Genomic DNA, 16,456 nt, shown 5'->3' with positions numbered 1-16,456 from the left:
TATTATTCATCAGTTTATTTAAAAAGAATGTATTTTATTTTATTCAGCTAGAAGTATACACTATCACAATCAATCTCTTACTTCATCTTTACTAAAATATTTCAAATGAATGTTTTACACACATTATCAAAAAAAACTGTACTATTACTTTCCTTCCCCAAAAAAGCCAGAGTGGTTCAATAATAGGTAAAAACGCGTGCTAAGGTCTAAAGAATTTTGCTATATACACAACAGCAGGTGCTAACTTTTCCAGTTCTTTGTAAATCATATACAGAAAATATAGCAGGGCTGTAAGATCACAGGTTTAACAGAAATCAAACTTTAAACTGATTTCTAAAGCAGCACAAATAGACTTTCCCCACATTATGAAAAATATACAATTTTATCACTTTACAGTCATGCACTTTGAAAAAGATCAGTAGTACTCTTCCCCCCCAGTTTCTAGAAAGATAAAAGGTCACTTTAACACTGATTTCATTTAGTATCTAATATTTGGATAAAAATGTGCCATTCTCAAACAAGGTTGTGCTCAGCAGACTTATCAAGGTGCGAAGAGCCAACTGAAGCTGGTTACACTGCAGCATTTCAGGAACTGTTAGGGAAATGCTGCTTACTCCAGTCACTCCAACAAAAGTCAAGGATGTGATTTTACTTTCCTTATGCAAGCAAAGTCCATTTGTAAACAGTGGATGCTTTCTTTGCCAGAGGATTGCAGAACCCAGGGCTTCAATCTTGAGGAAGTGATCTCGGGCTATTGCCCCAACTATATGAATTTAATGGCCACTATTTCAAGGGATGCTTCCCTCCAACATAATGTACAAAGCTCCTCAGGTAGTTTTCACTGAATACTGAGCGCATAGGTAAGTGAATTTAAATATGTATATGAAACATCTTTTTAGACAGCTGAAAATTCAGCACCCAAGTCATCCTGTAAAGTCATTGAGCATCATTTTACCCCAGGAAGACATTTTATAGCTCAAATGGAGCTAAGTATGAAGAGTAGCAAGCCTAAAAACCCCTAAACAGTAACACCCCAAGGTACAGCACTGTCGTGTTCTTCTGCAAAATCAGTGATGCACATCTTACATTGAAGATGATGCTGCCAAATAAAATTTTAAAAAGGGCAGTATCCTACGAGCGTGAAGATTGTTCAGCTGAACTGCTGGCTACCCTGTAAACTGGCTCTTCAGGATTTGCAGGGCTAATTGACCTCAACTGCAGCACTGTTTCCTTTGTAGGTGAGATCTGCAGATGGAACGAAACAAGCTTTGCTTGAAGTCATTGAATACATTTTGAGAGAGATTTGATAGCAGGGAATATTGGAGTGGGAATTACATAGTGGTGGTGAGACTAGTAATCTGATTAGTATAGCTCCTGTTGAGCAACCTGCTAATGCCTCATATACCCCTTAGACAGCAAGCAGGCTGTGAACACAGTCAATTCTCTCCAAGTGCTGGCAACATTTGTGTTGCTTTAGTTAAAATTCGCTGACATAAATCAACCTTGTTCCAAATATACTTGAACTCTCTGCTTAATCCAGGAATCAGATGCCACCAAAGTTAAAATGGGCTTTCAAGCAGATAGATTAAAGTAACCCTCTGTTTGACATCAGATGTTAAGGAGTAATGATGCCTCTGCTTTACATCATCTTTTCTGGTACAGAAAACTCAAGGTATAAATTGTACAGGAGGAAGACGAGTAATCACCAATGGTGACTAGAAACTGGAGGTCAAAATAAAAAGTGAAGAGGAGGAAATCCAGAATCCTCTAAAGATGCTCTGTCTTAAAGGAGATAGACTCTAGAATGGATTTTTCCAGACTACATGGGATGTAAATACTATTAGACCGAGAGCTAGCTAGCTCAGTGTTCACTGACTGAGCAGTAGTAAGAAATAATCTGCTGATGGGGGTGTGTGAGTGAGAGTATGCACTTGTGTTTTGGGGGTGGTTCTTGGTTATTTTTAAATAACCTACTCAACTGTTACATTTCTATTTCTGTGATGAATAATGAAGTGGTGCTTACTCTTACTGGTTACTGTGTATTTTGGTTATATTCCTTCTCTATTTTTTTACTGGTTACAGGTTTCAGCTCTGACACTGCAAATTCTTCAGCCAGGCAGCTAGTTTATTTGTACACCACGGGACCAATTACCTTTCATAAGTTGCAACATGGGATCCTTGGTATCAGTGCTCCATGTTTATACAATACCACAAGTCAAGAATTTAGCTGGTAGAACAAATTAATTTAGAGGAAGAACCTGTCCAGCTAATACAGCTGTAGCTGTGACTGATTATTCCAGAGAACAAAAAGAAAGTAATGGTGTTTGAGGTCATTACATCCTCCAACTAATCAGTAAAATTGATGCAACTTTTGAAGAGGAGGCTTTGATCTTTTCACATGCCTGTCTTTAAAATTATTTTACACCAATGAGTTCTAATAACAAAGCCCCACTTCCCTGGACCATTGGGAAAGAACATCTAATGGAATACAGGGACAGCTGCTGTGACAACTTGGAAAAGGAGGGAGTCAAATTTTTACAACTACACAGGCAGCTACTCCACAATAGCAAAATATAAGTCCCATTGTTTTATATACAACCATTTGAAGAAGGAAAAACCCACTTGTTTTGGTTCATTAACAAAAATAAAGCTTGAATGGCAGGAAGTAGTCTCACCCGACAGCCTGTGTTTATGGAGTTTTTATTCAGCTCTGCAAGGTTGTTGTCTGGTTGCCTTACACAGGAACCAGTATAGGTGAGGGATCCAGCAAGAACATTAAAAAAAATCACCCAAATCTTCCTTATGTGAAAGATGAGCTGCTCTTGAAGATCCTGTGAAAGCCGTAAGTACTGTCAGGATAGCAGTTTCTGCTGAATTATTTTGTAGTGAAAGGTTTACAGGAAAAGTGTTGCCATATTTGTAGGGAATACTGGTGTGTGGCTAAGTGACTTCATTCACATTACAGCTGCAGAAATCTTGTGTCATTTGATCATGAAAAATAGTTCATTAACACCTGATATAGAGTCCCAAGCCTTTATGTAGGCTTGTGTGATGAGTACCACCATACAATGTAGGGCAGTACTAGTGTTTTTAGCTTGCCACTCAGTATTTCACACAGAGCCTTGTGGAAACAGTTGCATGTCATTCTTCAAAATAAGGACCTCCAAAAGAAGTGTTAGCAGCTCGTGAGCTTGGCAGGCAGTAAGCCAATGAATTTGAATTGCATTTTCCTTGGCTGCCTGGAGCCACTAACCTGGCTATGAATCACTGACAAGCGGGTGGACAGGAGCAATACAAACGGTGACTTCTCCACAGGTTAAGGGTTCTTCTTGTTCCTCTTAGAAATTCTCTCGAGTTAGTCAATTCTACAAACAGACCATTACAACAAAGCAGGTTTGAACTACAATACAAATTATGCAAGTCTGGCATTGTTGGATGGTTACCCAGTGAACAGTAGTTCCAGAGCACCACAGCCTGGAAATCAGGCCTTTAGCTGCCATATTTACACTATTGTTACAAAAAAAAAAGCTGAAAAAAAAGAAGAAAAAAGGAAACCCTGAAAAAACTCAACCCAAACTCCCAAAGAACAGGCAGCCAAAAGCATTGAGCTCTGCCTCTTTAGTCTTCACAGAATCCATCACTTCCAGTCACCAGGATGGTGTTCCTACAAAGGACCCTTGAACTGGTTTCCTGACAGATGTTGCCTGATGGAGGGTTTGGAGCTCGCAGCATCACCCAGCTTTCGCCAGACAACCTGTAAGAAAAAATAAAGAGTTGGGGGAGAGAAAGACAGGAATAAAAAAAAACCCAAAAACTAAGTCTAAACAACAAAGCCTCTGAGGAATCACAGTATTTTTTTAATTGCAGTCTGAAAGCCAAAATCTGCCTTTTCCTAGAGCTGGGCTGCAGTTCTCAGCAGGGACACTGGATGGCATCTCTGCACCAGTTTCCAAGGGAAAAACCATTGATGCATTTTTCTAATTAGTCCCTCTTGAAATTAGAACCGTTTTTGCCTGGGGTAATAGTATAAAACAAATACACTAGATTCAGAACTTAAGTTCAATGGTAGGTCAACCCTGCCATGCTTACAGAAAAGATGCTACCATGAACAGAAAAGATAATGAAAAAGATAATGATTAAATTTATATATACACAACTTACTAAAAACATACATTTTATCACTCTAGGGCCACTATTTAAATAAAAAATAAACTGCAAAAAACTTTATAGCTGCCTTGAATCTACATTAAATGAATATTTAAAGAGAAAACAGCTGATGATAGACAAATAGAGATGAGTCAGTTTGGGAGGGTGAAGTTACAGTATTTTAGCTTTCCCCCAGCATAGCTACAAGGGACTGGGACATTAAGCAGACAAAATATCGTAAAATTAAGGCCCTCTTTTACTCTGGTCTTGGTTTTGTTTACAGGGATCCAGCAATCAAAGTGAAGTGCCTCAGCCCTTGCCAAGGATGCTCACAATGATTTAGCTCTGCAAGCTGCACTTGTGTTCTTTACACCCTCTTTGTAGGGTTGAGGTGAGTTTCAGAATTTAAACAGAGCATTAGGCGCCTCTCAGCTGCTGGAAGGCACTACATGATGCCACCTGGGCTGATATCCTGTGTGGGCCTCAAAAAAAGAAGGCTCATGAGCATCCTCCTCCCTGCTTTGGGCAATTGAACAGCACATCCCCAACTGCAGGTGACAGGCAGCTTGGGCTGTGTTCCAGCAGAAATCCCAAACTGTTCAGAGCCAGAGCGTGGCCAAGGTGCTCTGAGGATGGAGGCAACACCATGACTGCAAACACCACAGAGCAGATGTTGAGTATGAGTGCTCACCATACAGGATGTGGCCAGCTCAGTTAACAGTGTGGTTGCCTAAAACATCAGCAGCATTAATAGCACCCCACAGATCATGATGCTGTTCAACGACTTCAGACAAGAAGCTTCTCCCTCTGACGTTACCATGTGGTTTAGGCTCAAACCCATTCAAGCTGCACATCTTTAAAGATGGCAACCAATTGTTGCTTAGCCCAAACCAAGCCCTTAAGGGCACAGGTGGAGACAATCTCCTAGTCAGGGAGAGTCCCTTGCACATCTCTGGTCAGCTAGACTAGCTACTCCACAGCCTGGAAGACAGCAAAGTGGGAACTATCTACTGAACAAGGCACTCAGATTACCCAAAACAGTGGTCAGCAGAGCCTCCACTCTTCCCTTGTGCCTGTGCACCTCACAAGGCTTACACACAGCAGATCCCTGCTCCTCCATACTTCTAACAAAAGACCACAAAAGGAATCCTGAGAGTTGCTGGGAGGAGTTCTTACATTGCACATTTCACGAACGATTGCCTTCTCCTTTTCACTTAGGTCTTCTTCATAGTTGTCCTGCATTTGCCTGTCCAAATTTTCATGGACCTCAAGGACCTACAAAAAACAATATTACAAAGCCATTATGATCCTCAAATAGTTATTTGTGTCCCTAAGAACTTCATTAACAAGCATTTAAATTAGCAGGATTCATAAAGCCTCAAGATAAGCATGACGCCAAGCTGGGCACCTCCATCCTCCCCATTCTCCCAGCCACGTCCTGTCTCTGTCCCACCACCTGCATGGTGTGGCTGCTCCCACAGTCCTGGGGACCATGGGCAGCTGGCAGCTTGTGCCCACAAGTGCATCTCTTCCAGAAAGGCTGCTGGTAGTCCCACCTTCCAGGCAGCACCCCAACAAAGCAGCCCCCCAGCAACCCACATTCTCCCCTTTTCCACCTTTTGCAAGAGTGGGGCTGATTCACACCCTCATCCTAATCCAAGTCATGGGGCAGCTGTGCTCAGCCCAGGCCTGCAGCTTGTAAACCTAACAGTGTTTGGGCCATCAGGGAAAGAAGCAGATGTTTGTACTACTGAAAAGCAGAGTGTTACCCGCTATGCAGCTGAAGTGTGTGTCTCCAATCAGCCATGAATTTGCAGATCTTAAACAGACATGGCAACTTTCACTCACCTTTTGGCTGAAAATTGTTTTTAACTCAGTTTCTCAAGGGAACCCCTTGGAGGCCCAAAGAGAGAGCAAGAGTCAGACTATTATCACAGAACCCTGGGAGGGACCCTATGTGATTCCCAGCTCTTGCCCATTCCCTCTTTGAACTGGTTGCAGCCAGGCAGTGAAGGGGATGGGAACAGGATGGGGGAAAAAACTGCTGCCTCCCAGCTCTCTGAAGGTGCTGTCCCCATCAAGTGCCAAATCTGGGTCACCATCTATTTGTGCCACAGATGCCCTCTGCAGATGGAGATGATATCTCCACAGCCTGAGCTTTACCTGAATCTCAGCACCACTTCCATCCACACCCAAAAAGGTAGGGGCTTTGGTCAGGGCTGGCACACGAGTGCATCCCCTGCACAGCCAGGATTGCATACAGCTACAGGGTAACACCCGCTGCTCAACAAGTTCACATGAACCCAGACTGCACCCCAAGTGCTGGTGCCAGGCACATGGCTGCAGCACCCTGCCCACAGGACACTCTGGAGGAGTGAGCTATCACTTCTCCCTCCTGCTCGTGACTATGGGGCTTTCCCCACTATATTAAAGAGAAGAAAGCACTGCAAAAAATGGACACATGGCTGCAAAAGCATAGGAAACCCTTGAAAGGGAGTGGGAGAAGGATTTGAGACTCTCCAAGGAGGCTCCACTCTGTGAGTCAGAGGGCATCTCTCATGGGCACTCCCAGATCTGGGAAGAACCAGGTTTCCTTGCAGAGGCAGAGAGGTTATAGCTCCAGCAGTGACACACCAAAGTGACACATCCAGTGCTGATGTTTGTGAGCCTCAGGGTGCCTCTCAGCCTGGTGGCTGGGCAACACTTGCACATTTGCCTTGGGAGAACAAGTGTGCTGTGAAAGCAGCTCAAAACACTAAAAAATAGTGGAAACATCCCAGCTGTGATTCACTTTTTTAGATTTCAGGTTCGCAAAGTTTGGAAATAGAAGTGTGATTTTTAACCTCTTCCTTTTCATTATCACTTGCAGACATTCCCCAGGCACTGATCCCCAGGCCACCCAAGGCTGCTAAGATGCAGCAGGTCTGTGCAGTTGTGCCTCACCACGTGCTGCCCACACCCCAAACTCTACCTGGGTCTAAAGGCAGACTTCACTTCCAGCTGGAAACACTGACTGAAGGATACCCCTCTGTTGCTTCAACATGCATTCTGACAGTCCCCCCAGACAGGCATATTGCACTTCACAGCACAGGAGCCTCCAGGTTTTCCTGCTGCCTCTGTGCTGCCTTACACACCTCACCCAGAGGTTCACCACTGATGAGCCAGGTGGGTAGCTCAGTGTGCAGGGCCAGAGCTCCTGCACCCACCACGATGCATCCACACACATATGAAGGTGTACTACAGGGGAAGTTGTATGCATAAATATTCTTATACATCCTAGGGAGGTAGAGCCACATGCAGTGCTAGGATGGGTTTCAGCTTTTGCTGAGGTATATCCAGCACTGGCTGCTCCACGAAATGGGATACCAGGGTAGATTATCCCGTGCTCTGCTTCAGCACAGCAATCCTGCTATACTGAAACTGTGTTAGAAACAAAACTAGGTCATTCTCCTAGGGCCCACAGCCTACTTGGGACCAGTCTTTGAACAAATAGGAATTATCCACATCCATTCTAAGAGAGGAAGGACATGAGGGATGCAAAAAGTATGTACATGCTGACAAAGAGAGCATCTATTTTCTGCCAGAGAGGAGGGAATTAATTATTGATCCAGCTGGACTTGCACATTGAACTTGCTTGTCTGGAGCCCATGTGCTTCCGATGCTGGCTGCAAAGGCAGCAGCCTGCAGGATCACATCCTGGTGTGCAGCGCCAGGGCTGCCTGGCTGGCAGCTAAACACTGCCTGTGTCCACAGGGCTAGTGTCAAGGACAACCATGGGGTAGATTAGTTAAGGATCACATCAACTCCAGCCTCTGCTTTCAACAGCCATCCATCTTGCAGGCACGAGAGTCCCAGTGGACTAAAACAAACTCTTTTTCTACAACTTGAGCTTAAACTAAACCCACATTCCTTAGTCCAGGAGGTGTGAAAAGGTAGCACAGCGTATTTCTGTCAGTGGAAATGTCTTTTAATAGTGTTAACCAGGCAGAGCTGGAGCTGAAAGATAATCAAATGGAAATCATGTTTGTATTTAATTTCTGAATCTCATCTACTATAGAAACCATCCTGCTTCCCAAGCCCAACCCATGTCTGGCTAGGCACTTTGTAAAGATGTGTTAGCATCTTGGGTATTGGAAAATGGGATTCATGGTGATAAAATGCAACAGCCTACCCAGGAAAGCCATGTCGGAAGAAAAAACACTCCGAAGAGTGAAATAACCTCTTGAAGAAAGACAGGAAGGCCTTTTCTTAGTGCTGACCTAGCCCCAGCTATTCTCAGATCCTGCCAGATGCCTCCTCAGCTGTTTAGAAGGACCAGGTTAATGTTCCTCCAGTTACACCACTGGGGAATACAGACATGCCTTCACATCAACTCTCTATGGATCAGCTAAAGTTCAAGGACTGTGCATTCAGTGTGGGTCTAAGGAACTGGGGTATGTCCTGTGATTTGTGCCACATCCCAACCCAGGGGCCCAAAGAAAACAGACCAGTGTACCCCAGGCTCAAAGTGGTTCATGCCACCCCCTCCTTTTTGCTTTTCATCATGCTGCACTGACAGCACTTGGTCCTCTGTGGACACAGCAGCACCTTGTGATCTCCCTGGGTAAAATGCCAGCCAGTGAGAGCAGCCTGCTCCACTCTGTCATGGGGCTATTCCACATGCAGGAGCCTGGAGCTGGACTGGGAAATGCTGCTCTTCTGCATAGGGATGCCACTTCCTGAAAACAACTTTCACCTTGCTCTCAATGGGCATGCTGGCTTGTCTGGCTTTCTACCTACTGATACATAAACTGAGGAACACCTCAAGCACTCTTTGAGACTGCACTGATGTCTGTGAGCAAGGCAGTGTCACCTCAAAGTCACCTGGCCCATCACATCCACCTCCCTTCTGATTTGCTGTACTGGCCCCATATGGCCAAGATGTAAACATACTTTAAAAACAAACAAACAAATAAACATTTAATAATAAAAAAAACCCACCACCAAAGAGTCTGAATGACTGCAGTAAGGCTTTGGAATGGAAGCTGAAGGTTGAGGTATTCATTTCTGCAACACAACTCTGGGATTGAAGGATGCTTTCCAAATTGTGCAAACCTCATTAATTTTGTTGCTCCATAAGTCAACTGGACACAGCACTTGGGAACACAGCATCCTGCTTCAGCAAGGGAATAGTCCATATGCCCTGCTAGGATTTTTCCCTAGTTTTGGAAGGCCAAATCCTGTCTTATCCTCAATTAGTGGGAGTGATGATCACCAGCTTGATAGCTCTGTGTGCATGGAAGAGGTCCAGGCTGCTGCTGTGGGGGCAGCTGGGTTATAGGCTAAATGTTGTTCTCTTAACATTTGTCTCCTCATCACCTCCCCACGTCTTTAGCAGGTTTGCTCAGTTCCCAAGAAAAGTGCTTTGATGTTCAGTGAGACACTGAGCTGTAGCATATGTACCTTTTATTCTTGTTAGCAAAAACAGCTGTTAGGAGTGCCAACCTGTCATCCTGCTCCTTATTTAGTAGGTGCAAACAAACAAAACTATTTCAGAAGGAAAAATAAAGAAAATCCTAAATGTGCTTAAGCAAGAACTTATGCTAAATTGCAGGCAGCACTTCAGCCACATAGATAGAATTTAGCTGGCAGAAAATCCCAAGGGAAAAGCCTATGGAATATTACATATGTGGATGCAGACAGAGGGAGTCCAGAAGTCCTGCAGACCCATGCAGATTGCACAGTCCCTCAGTGACCTTTGCCTGGGCACAGAGCCACCTCCTTGCAGCCACATCACTTGAGGACAGTCTTGCATGCAAGCATTCCACAAGACAAGCAGAGCCAACTTCATAGAATCATAGAATAATAGAATGGTTTGGCATGGATGCCATTCATTAGAGCAGGTTGCTGGGGCCCCATCCAGCCTGGCCTTGAACACTTCCAGGGATGGAGCATCCACAGCTTCCCTGGACAGCCTGTTCCAGTGCCTCATCACTCTCACAATAAAGAATTCCTTTCCAATATCTAATCTAAACCTGCCCTCTTTCAGTTTAAAACTATTGCCTCTTGTTCAGTCACTATGTAACATAAAAGTCCCTCTCCCTCTTTTTTATAACCCCATTTACAGGACTGGAAGGTGCTGTAAGGTGTCTCTGGAGCCTTCCCCAGGCTGAACAACCCCAGCTCCCCCAGCCCTTCTTCATAGGAGAGGTGTTCCATCTCCTTGATCACCTTCACAGCCTTTCCATCTCTCCCTGCCTTTCCTTGCAGTAAGGAGCTGGCCTGCTAGAGCCATGAGGACTTCCTTTGCCAACCAAGGAGGGCTTTTTCCAATTTCTGTTATGCTACAGCCAAAGCACAAAGTCTCGTTTGTAGGACAATCTTTCTCAAGAGTCATGATCTGTATCACAGGAGGTGAGGGTCTAAGGTAGTAGCTGCATTCAGCTTCAACATGCAGGGTTCCCACAGGCACTGGAAAAGCTACCAGTTCTTCAGGGTGCAAATAAGACCCACTCCATAAGCTACAGCATGCCATGGCCAAGAAAACATCTGCAGCTGGAGACCAACAGATACTATTTCACTGTGCCACAAGGGAAGAGGAGAGATTGAGACCATGACCAGTTTCCTCACTCTTTCAATTTCCAGATGATACTTGGAAAGGCACCACAGGATGGAAAAATAAACACCTTCTCATCCATCTGTGCCACACTGACTTACAGGAGAATTTCCTCTTCATTTCAAATGTGAAAATATTTTTAACCTCGAGTGAGCAGGACACATCACGTGAGATTATTTATGCCCTGCGAGATGCGACTGCTTCCTGACTCAAGCCATGGCAGTTTCCAGGGTTTTGGAGACAGATAAATGTACCTCACCAGCCAAACTATGAAATAGCAGAGGAGAATTTCTTCTGAATTTCTGCTAGTCCTTCCTAGGAATCTACAAAAATCTGAAGCAGAGGGATTACTAATACGTGCAAACAAGCTGTCATCCAACTTCCTTTCAATTCCTTTAAATGAATCATTGCGCCAGACCTTCCAAACTTAATTTCCATTTTCCAAGAATCTTCCTCATTAATTTTCAAACCTATTCATAAGCTTATCAAACCACATCTTAAAACCATTTCTGCTTCTTCCTCTTAGTAAGAAATTCAGTCCTGTAATTCCTAAAGCAAATAGGAAACTAATTACTCCCCAGAATATGATCACAATCAATTCATAAGTATTTGATCTTGTAATTTAAAAACACTACCAACTCTGCTTAATACTATCCTTTACCACCACCTCCTCAAATGTAATGAAGAGCAGGAGCAGAAAGGTAGGAACCCCACAGTCTGGGGAGAAAAAGCCAACAGCAGTAGTCTGGACTGCATCAGAACTGGGATGATTAAATGCAATCTAAGCCAAATCAGTACAAAGTGACAGGAAAACAAAGGTTCACATGAGTTTACAACATGCTACAAGACAACAGTTCAGCAGATCCATATGTGTATCTATCTATATATATACACACACAGAGAGGAGAAATGTCACCCACAAGCACAGTGCAGCATAGTACAGGATGGAGCTTTCTGAAAGCACAGAGCCATTCACAGCAAGCAAAGAAGAAACTTGTTGGAAAACACAGGACAAATATATGTCAGCAAGTGAACTGCCACTTGTGTGGTCAGCTCCTTTGGGAGCAAGAGAAAACTGTACTAAAAGTATTTCTTAATCCTTGACCATGCTGGACATCCTTCTCTTAAGATCCAATAGGAGTTATACAGTCTGGATGTATAACGCTTCAAGTAAACGGAAAAATCAAGATTTTCAGTTTGAAGGACCGTTTATAATTTAAATTTAAATTAGATCCAAATCAAACCAAACTTGTCCTGCCTTTCATAACTACTTGAGAAATAGTGGCACTCAATATCCTCCTGGGATATTGCAGCTGCCCAGTGGAACCAATATCCTTGCCAGCCACACTAATACTTCTCCTGGCATTTGTTGGTTTTACCACCAGCACCACTACCACATCTGTCCTGGAGCCAAGAGACCCTGGACAGGCATGAAATGCTAAGCTAGAAACACTAAAAATTAGAGAATTTAGGGAATTTTTAAATCAAAGCCATGAGCAACATCTGTGCCATTTATTTAACTGTCAGATGTAGAAAGGTACAAAGCAAAGAGCTTTGTAAACATCTGTCTCCAGGTCTCAGATCATCCAAACTAGCGATGCCATCACTGGACCCTTTTTCCAGCTATGACCATAGGGATCTGAGCTCCAGAGCAGCCATCCAGGAATCCTCCTTTGAGCTGATGAAAGCTTTTTAACCCTGTACAAAATTTTTCATCTTCAGCAAATCCAAATCTAGAAATCATTATATTTCAACCAAAGATTAATTTAATTAAGAGACTTTCCAGCCATCCTTATGGCACCTTGTAATTGATTTGTGCTTCTGTTTCTCTTAGATACTCTGAAGTATCTTGCCTAACTAGTTAAACATGTAACACTGGGGAATTACACTTTTTCTACTAATGGGTGGTCACTGAGAGTGGCTGGGAAATCATGGTGCTAGTTTTCTCCTTAACTCAGCTACTGGTCTCCCATGGTCCCATTGCCAATGGTCCTGACTTTAATCCCTACTAATGATGCATATCCTACATGTGTAGGATGACGCTGTTTGCTGTATATTTTCATAAAATAAAATCTTTCTCCTTTGAAGGCTGCTGCAGGATTTTCAATAACAAAATATATGTGGGAAGTGTAGGTTTTGTGTCCCTTTTAAAAACAGCATTTCAGTCACCACTGTCACCCCAACACCTTGTTTACACAGGACTGATGCACACAAAGGGTAACCAACACCTTCAGCATCAGCAGCTTTTATTGGAGGTTTCCCACCCCCAAAAAAATAGCTGTGCTTAATCTTGCTTAGCGCTGCAACTGTTTTAAGCAATGCTTATTCATCATGATACAGGTGCTGGTTACCAATATCCTGCCTGAGTATTAACTCTCATGTTCAGTTGTTTCCACAAGAAGAGCCAATGTTCAGCTCTGCCACTCAGGTGCACCACAGGACACCTCAGTGCCCACGCAGCCTTACCTTCATAGCATGGACCACAGCCTCTGGCTTCTGACCCACAGGGACATAGCCTGCTGCAGGAGAAGATGCAAGATCAGATGTCATGCGAGCTGGTCCCTGTGGAAAGAAGAGAAGATATGTGTTAATTCCCCTTTGGGTGATTTAAGCAAGGAGGGAGAAAATATCCAGAAAATTTGACCACTAGCTTGTCTCAAATTCAATCCCCTTAGCCACCTGCAAAGACAAAAGACACCACTTCCTCTTCCTCACAAGTCACTTGATTTAATGCCATGTAAGTGTTCCATCACTAGGTCTGGATGTGTTCAGGCAGGAGAACACCCTGGTTTAAAGATAAATTGATTCAAGAAACATTTTTTGTTCACTGACGATAATTTTGTACAAGGACAAGATCAAACTGTTCTCATCCTTCTAGAGCAATGCAAACAAGATGATTTGCCAGCAAAGAACGGTCATTTCTAAGAAGCTGCATTCATGAAAGAAACAGTTGGCATAACTTCATTGCTTCTCTGGCAGCGTTTTCACATAGACATCAAGTACCAATCTTCAGCTACAGAGAAAATTGTGAAAGCAACCTTAAAACAAGCAGATGTCCAAACCTAATGTTGGCTGGGTTGGTTTCCAAAGTGCTGGCCAGTCCTACCGCACGAAGGATTCCATTGGGAAAGATGCCGAAATGACATTTTACAAAAGATTTCTACTGTCCAACCATACTTGTAAGCACTTTTCATAGGGCTCTCCTTTTTTTTACAGGCATCCAGCTTGAATTATGAGAGACACAATATCTTTATTCAGTGAGATGCACCCTGCCTGTCCCTAATATTTTTGCATTGCTTTGTAACTCTGGGAGAAATCAACAATGAAATCATTGACCAAACTTGTATTTAGTCTTCACATCCTTTAGGAAACACAAAGAATTATTATACTTGGGAGCCTCTGAAAGCAAATTAGGATGGCAGAGCGGCATGTAGCACCATCACAGGAATGCTTTCACACACAACACACGAGGCACTCTATTCGCGTCTTTTTCGCGTTTAAAAACACAGCATGTTTTATGCTTTGTCTCATCACTTTGCCTTCCATGCCAAGGCCAGCAAGCTAGTTGTGCCAGAAGAATCACAAAATAATAGAAACATAGAATGGTTTGGGTTGGAAGGGACTCTAAAGATCCGCCAGTGCCAACCCCCTGCCATGGGCAGGGAACCTTCCACTAGACCAGGTTGCTTAAAGCTCTATCCAACTTGGCCTTGAACATTTCCAAGGATGGAGCATCCACAACTTCTCTGGGCAACCTGTTCTAGTGCCTCACCACTGCTACAGTAAAGGAGAAGCAATGGAGTGGCACTTTCTCAGCTCTCATTCTTCCAAATGTTTTAAGTTGTAGGGGCCTTTTTACTAATGAAAGTCTTCATGTGCATATACTACAGGAAAAGATGGACTAATCCATTAGGCTACAGATAAAAAGGCATGGAGCCTTTCAAGCCCTGGCCACTGATCTGTGCCTAGCCCATGTCATGACCAACAGCCATTTACTCATTATAGCAACCTTCACAAACTGAGCTGCTAGTGATACAAAAACTTCCTTTGGACAGGGGGTGGCATCTCAGAAAAAAGGAAAGTTAGACTTACTAACCCAGCAATAATCCTCCACAGCTATTTAACAGACTGAAAAAGCAGAGGCACTCACAGGCTGGGCGTGGTTCTGGACCAGGTGGCAGAGGGTTTCAGCTTGTTGGAGCTGTGGCCACCTGAGGACACATCCTCAGCCACCCTGTCCATAACGTCACACAGAAAAGACAGAGGCTGGGGAAGGAGCTTTAGGGACTGGATTCAGCCACTCTACAGCTGCAAAATGGGTTACAAATTTATCACAGGGCTGGTAAATGCAACAGAGACCTTCCAGAATCAGCTTCCAACAGAGGTCAGAGACACCAATGCATGCACAATTACTCTGGCTTCATCACAAAAGCTGCTTTCTCTCTGTAAATGACTACGATCATGACAACTAAAAGAAGAATATTCAGGAGTTTGTGGCCATACTTGATATGGATCTGCTCCCATGGCCTTCTTCAGAACTAACACAGGAAATGCCAAGCAAAGGTCTAACATCTAATATTTCTTTGGAGTTGAAAGTAATATGACAAAGTAAAAGGAGTTCTGCTGGATACTGCTGCTGACAACATTTTAAATAGTTTTCTGCCCAAACTAGAGTAGATCACGAGTTCTCCTGTATGAAAGACTGCAGCAGCTTCTCCTCACAGAACTAAAGTCACTAATGAGCTACAAAGCACTTCCATGATCGCAATCACTCTCAAAATTATTACAGAATATAAATGAAACAAAAATGATTAGAGAGAAATGTTTTCTAAAGAGCTTGATCATATTTAACCAATCACCATACTGACAAGATAAAAGCATTCTTGCAAACACAATGATACATACACTGGATATATCATATCAGACAAAAAACATTCTAAGGGTCACCTTCCCTCTCAGACAAGGGCAATCAACTGAGTGGCCCCTGAACACAGGTAGAGAATTTGACTGAAGAAGAGAAAAATAATACTAAAGAATGAGAAATGCAGCAAAAGAAGTAGACCCAGAACTTGCAGTCAGTCTAAGTGACAGATTACTTCATTTCTAAACTAGGAATGATCCTTGATCCTTAGCTTGGAAGCCAAAAGCCCCACCCAACAGAAAGAGATGTCCAAACTGTGGAGTGCCATCATCAGCAATGGCAAGTGCACCACGGCCACGCCACAGGCCACAGAGACCTCCCCATCATGCCAGGCTGGTGCTACAAAAGGTCAAACACACATGTGAAGAAAGTGGTGGAGCAAGAAAGATCTCACCAACATCCCTGCTCTTTTGCAGCTATGGGATGCAACCAGCAAAAATACACACAGGGCTAAGGGTGGCTTAATATTCATCATTGCACTCGGTGCTTCTTGTGCAGCTGCACATTTAGGAAAGGCTCTTTCTGGACATACAAAGAGTTGGTATTTTACAAAGGGGTTAGTGCTTCATTCCCACTGGTTTCAGTGGGGTTCACCAAAAAAAAAAAAAAAAAGTTTCAGCCAAACTCCTATCAGCTTCCTGCACAGAGGCACACATAAAGGTGGCCAGACTGCAGTCAGCAAGGAAAGAAGTGACAACATATCCAGCAGGATGCATGGCCAGCCTTTGGAGGATGGAGGAGAGGAAAATGGGCAGAGTTCACCAATAGTGTTAGCTGAAGGGGAGGAAATGGAA

The 16,456-nt window shown here is 43.5% G+C and overlaps 1 protein-coding gene across 1 annotated transcript in view; it reads right to left on the bottom strand.

Moving 5' to 3' along the window:
* Positions 1-13: 13 nt before the first annotated feature.
* Positions 14-16,456, bottom strand: part of CCDC85C (coiled-coil domain containing 85C) — a 110,875-nt gene continuing 94,432 nt past the window's right edge. Inside the window, exons 4-6 of the mRNA XM_085061413.1 lie at positions 13,208-13,303; positions 5,323-5,421; positions 14-3,754 (exon numbers count right to left, since the gene is read on the bottom strand). Coding sequence (XP_084917539.1) covers positions 3,665-3,754; positions 5,323-5,421; positions 13,208-13,303 — 285 coding nt within the window. The 3' untranslated portion in view covers positions 14-3,664. The remainder of the gene's footprint in view (positions 3,755-5,322; positions 5,422-13,207; positions 13,304-16,456) is intronic.

The sequence above is a fragment of the Lichenostomus cassidix genome, chromosome 5 (assembly GCF_008360975.1).
Source record: "Lichenostomus cassidix isolate B80296 chromosome 5, HeHo_3.0, whole genome shotgun sequence".
NCBI lineage: Eukaryota > Metazoa > Chordata > Aves > Passeriformes > Meliphagidae > Lichenostomus > Lichenostomus cassidix.
Note: the sequence above shows the minus strand (reverse complement) of the source record. Positions and strands in the feature narration are given on the sequence as shown.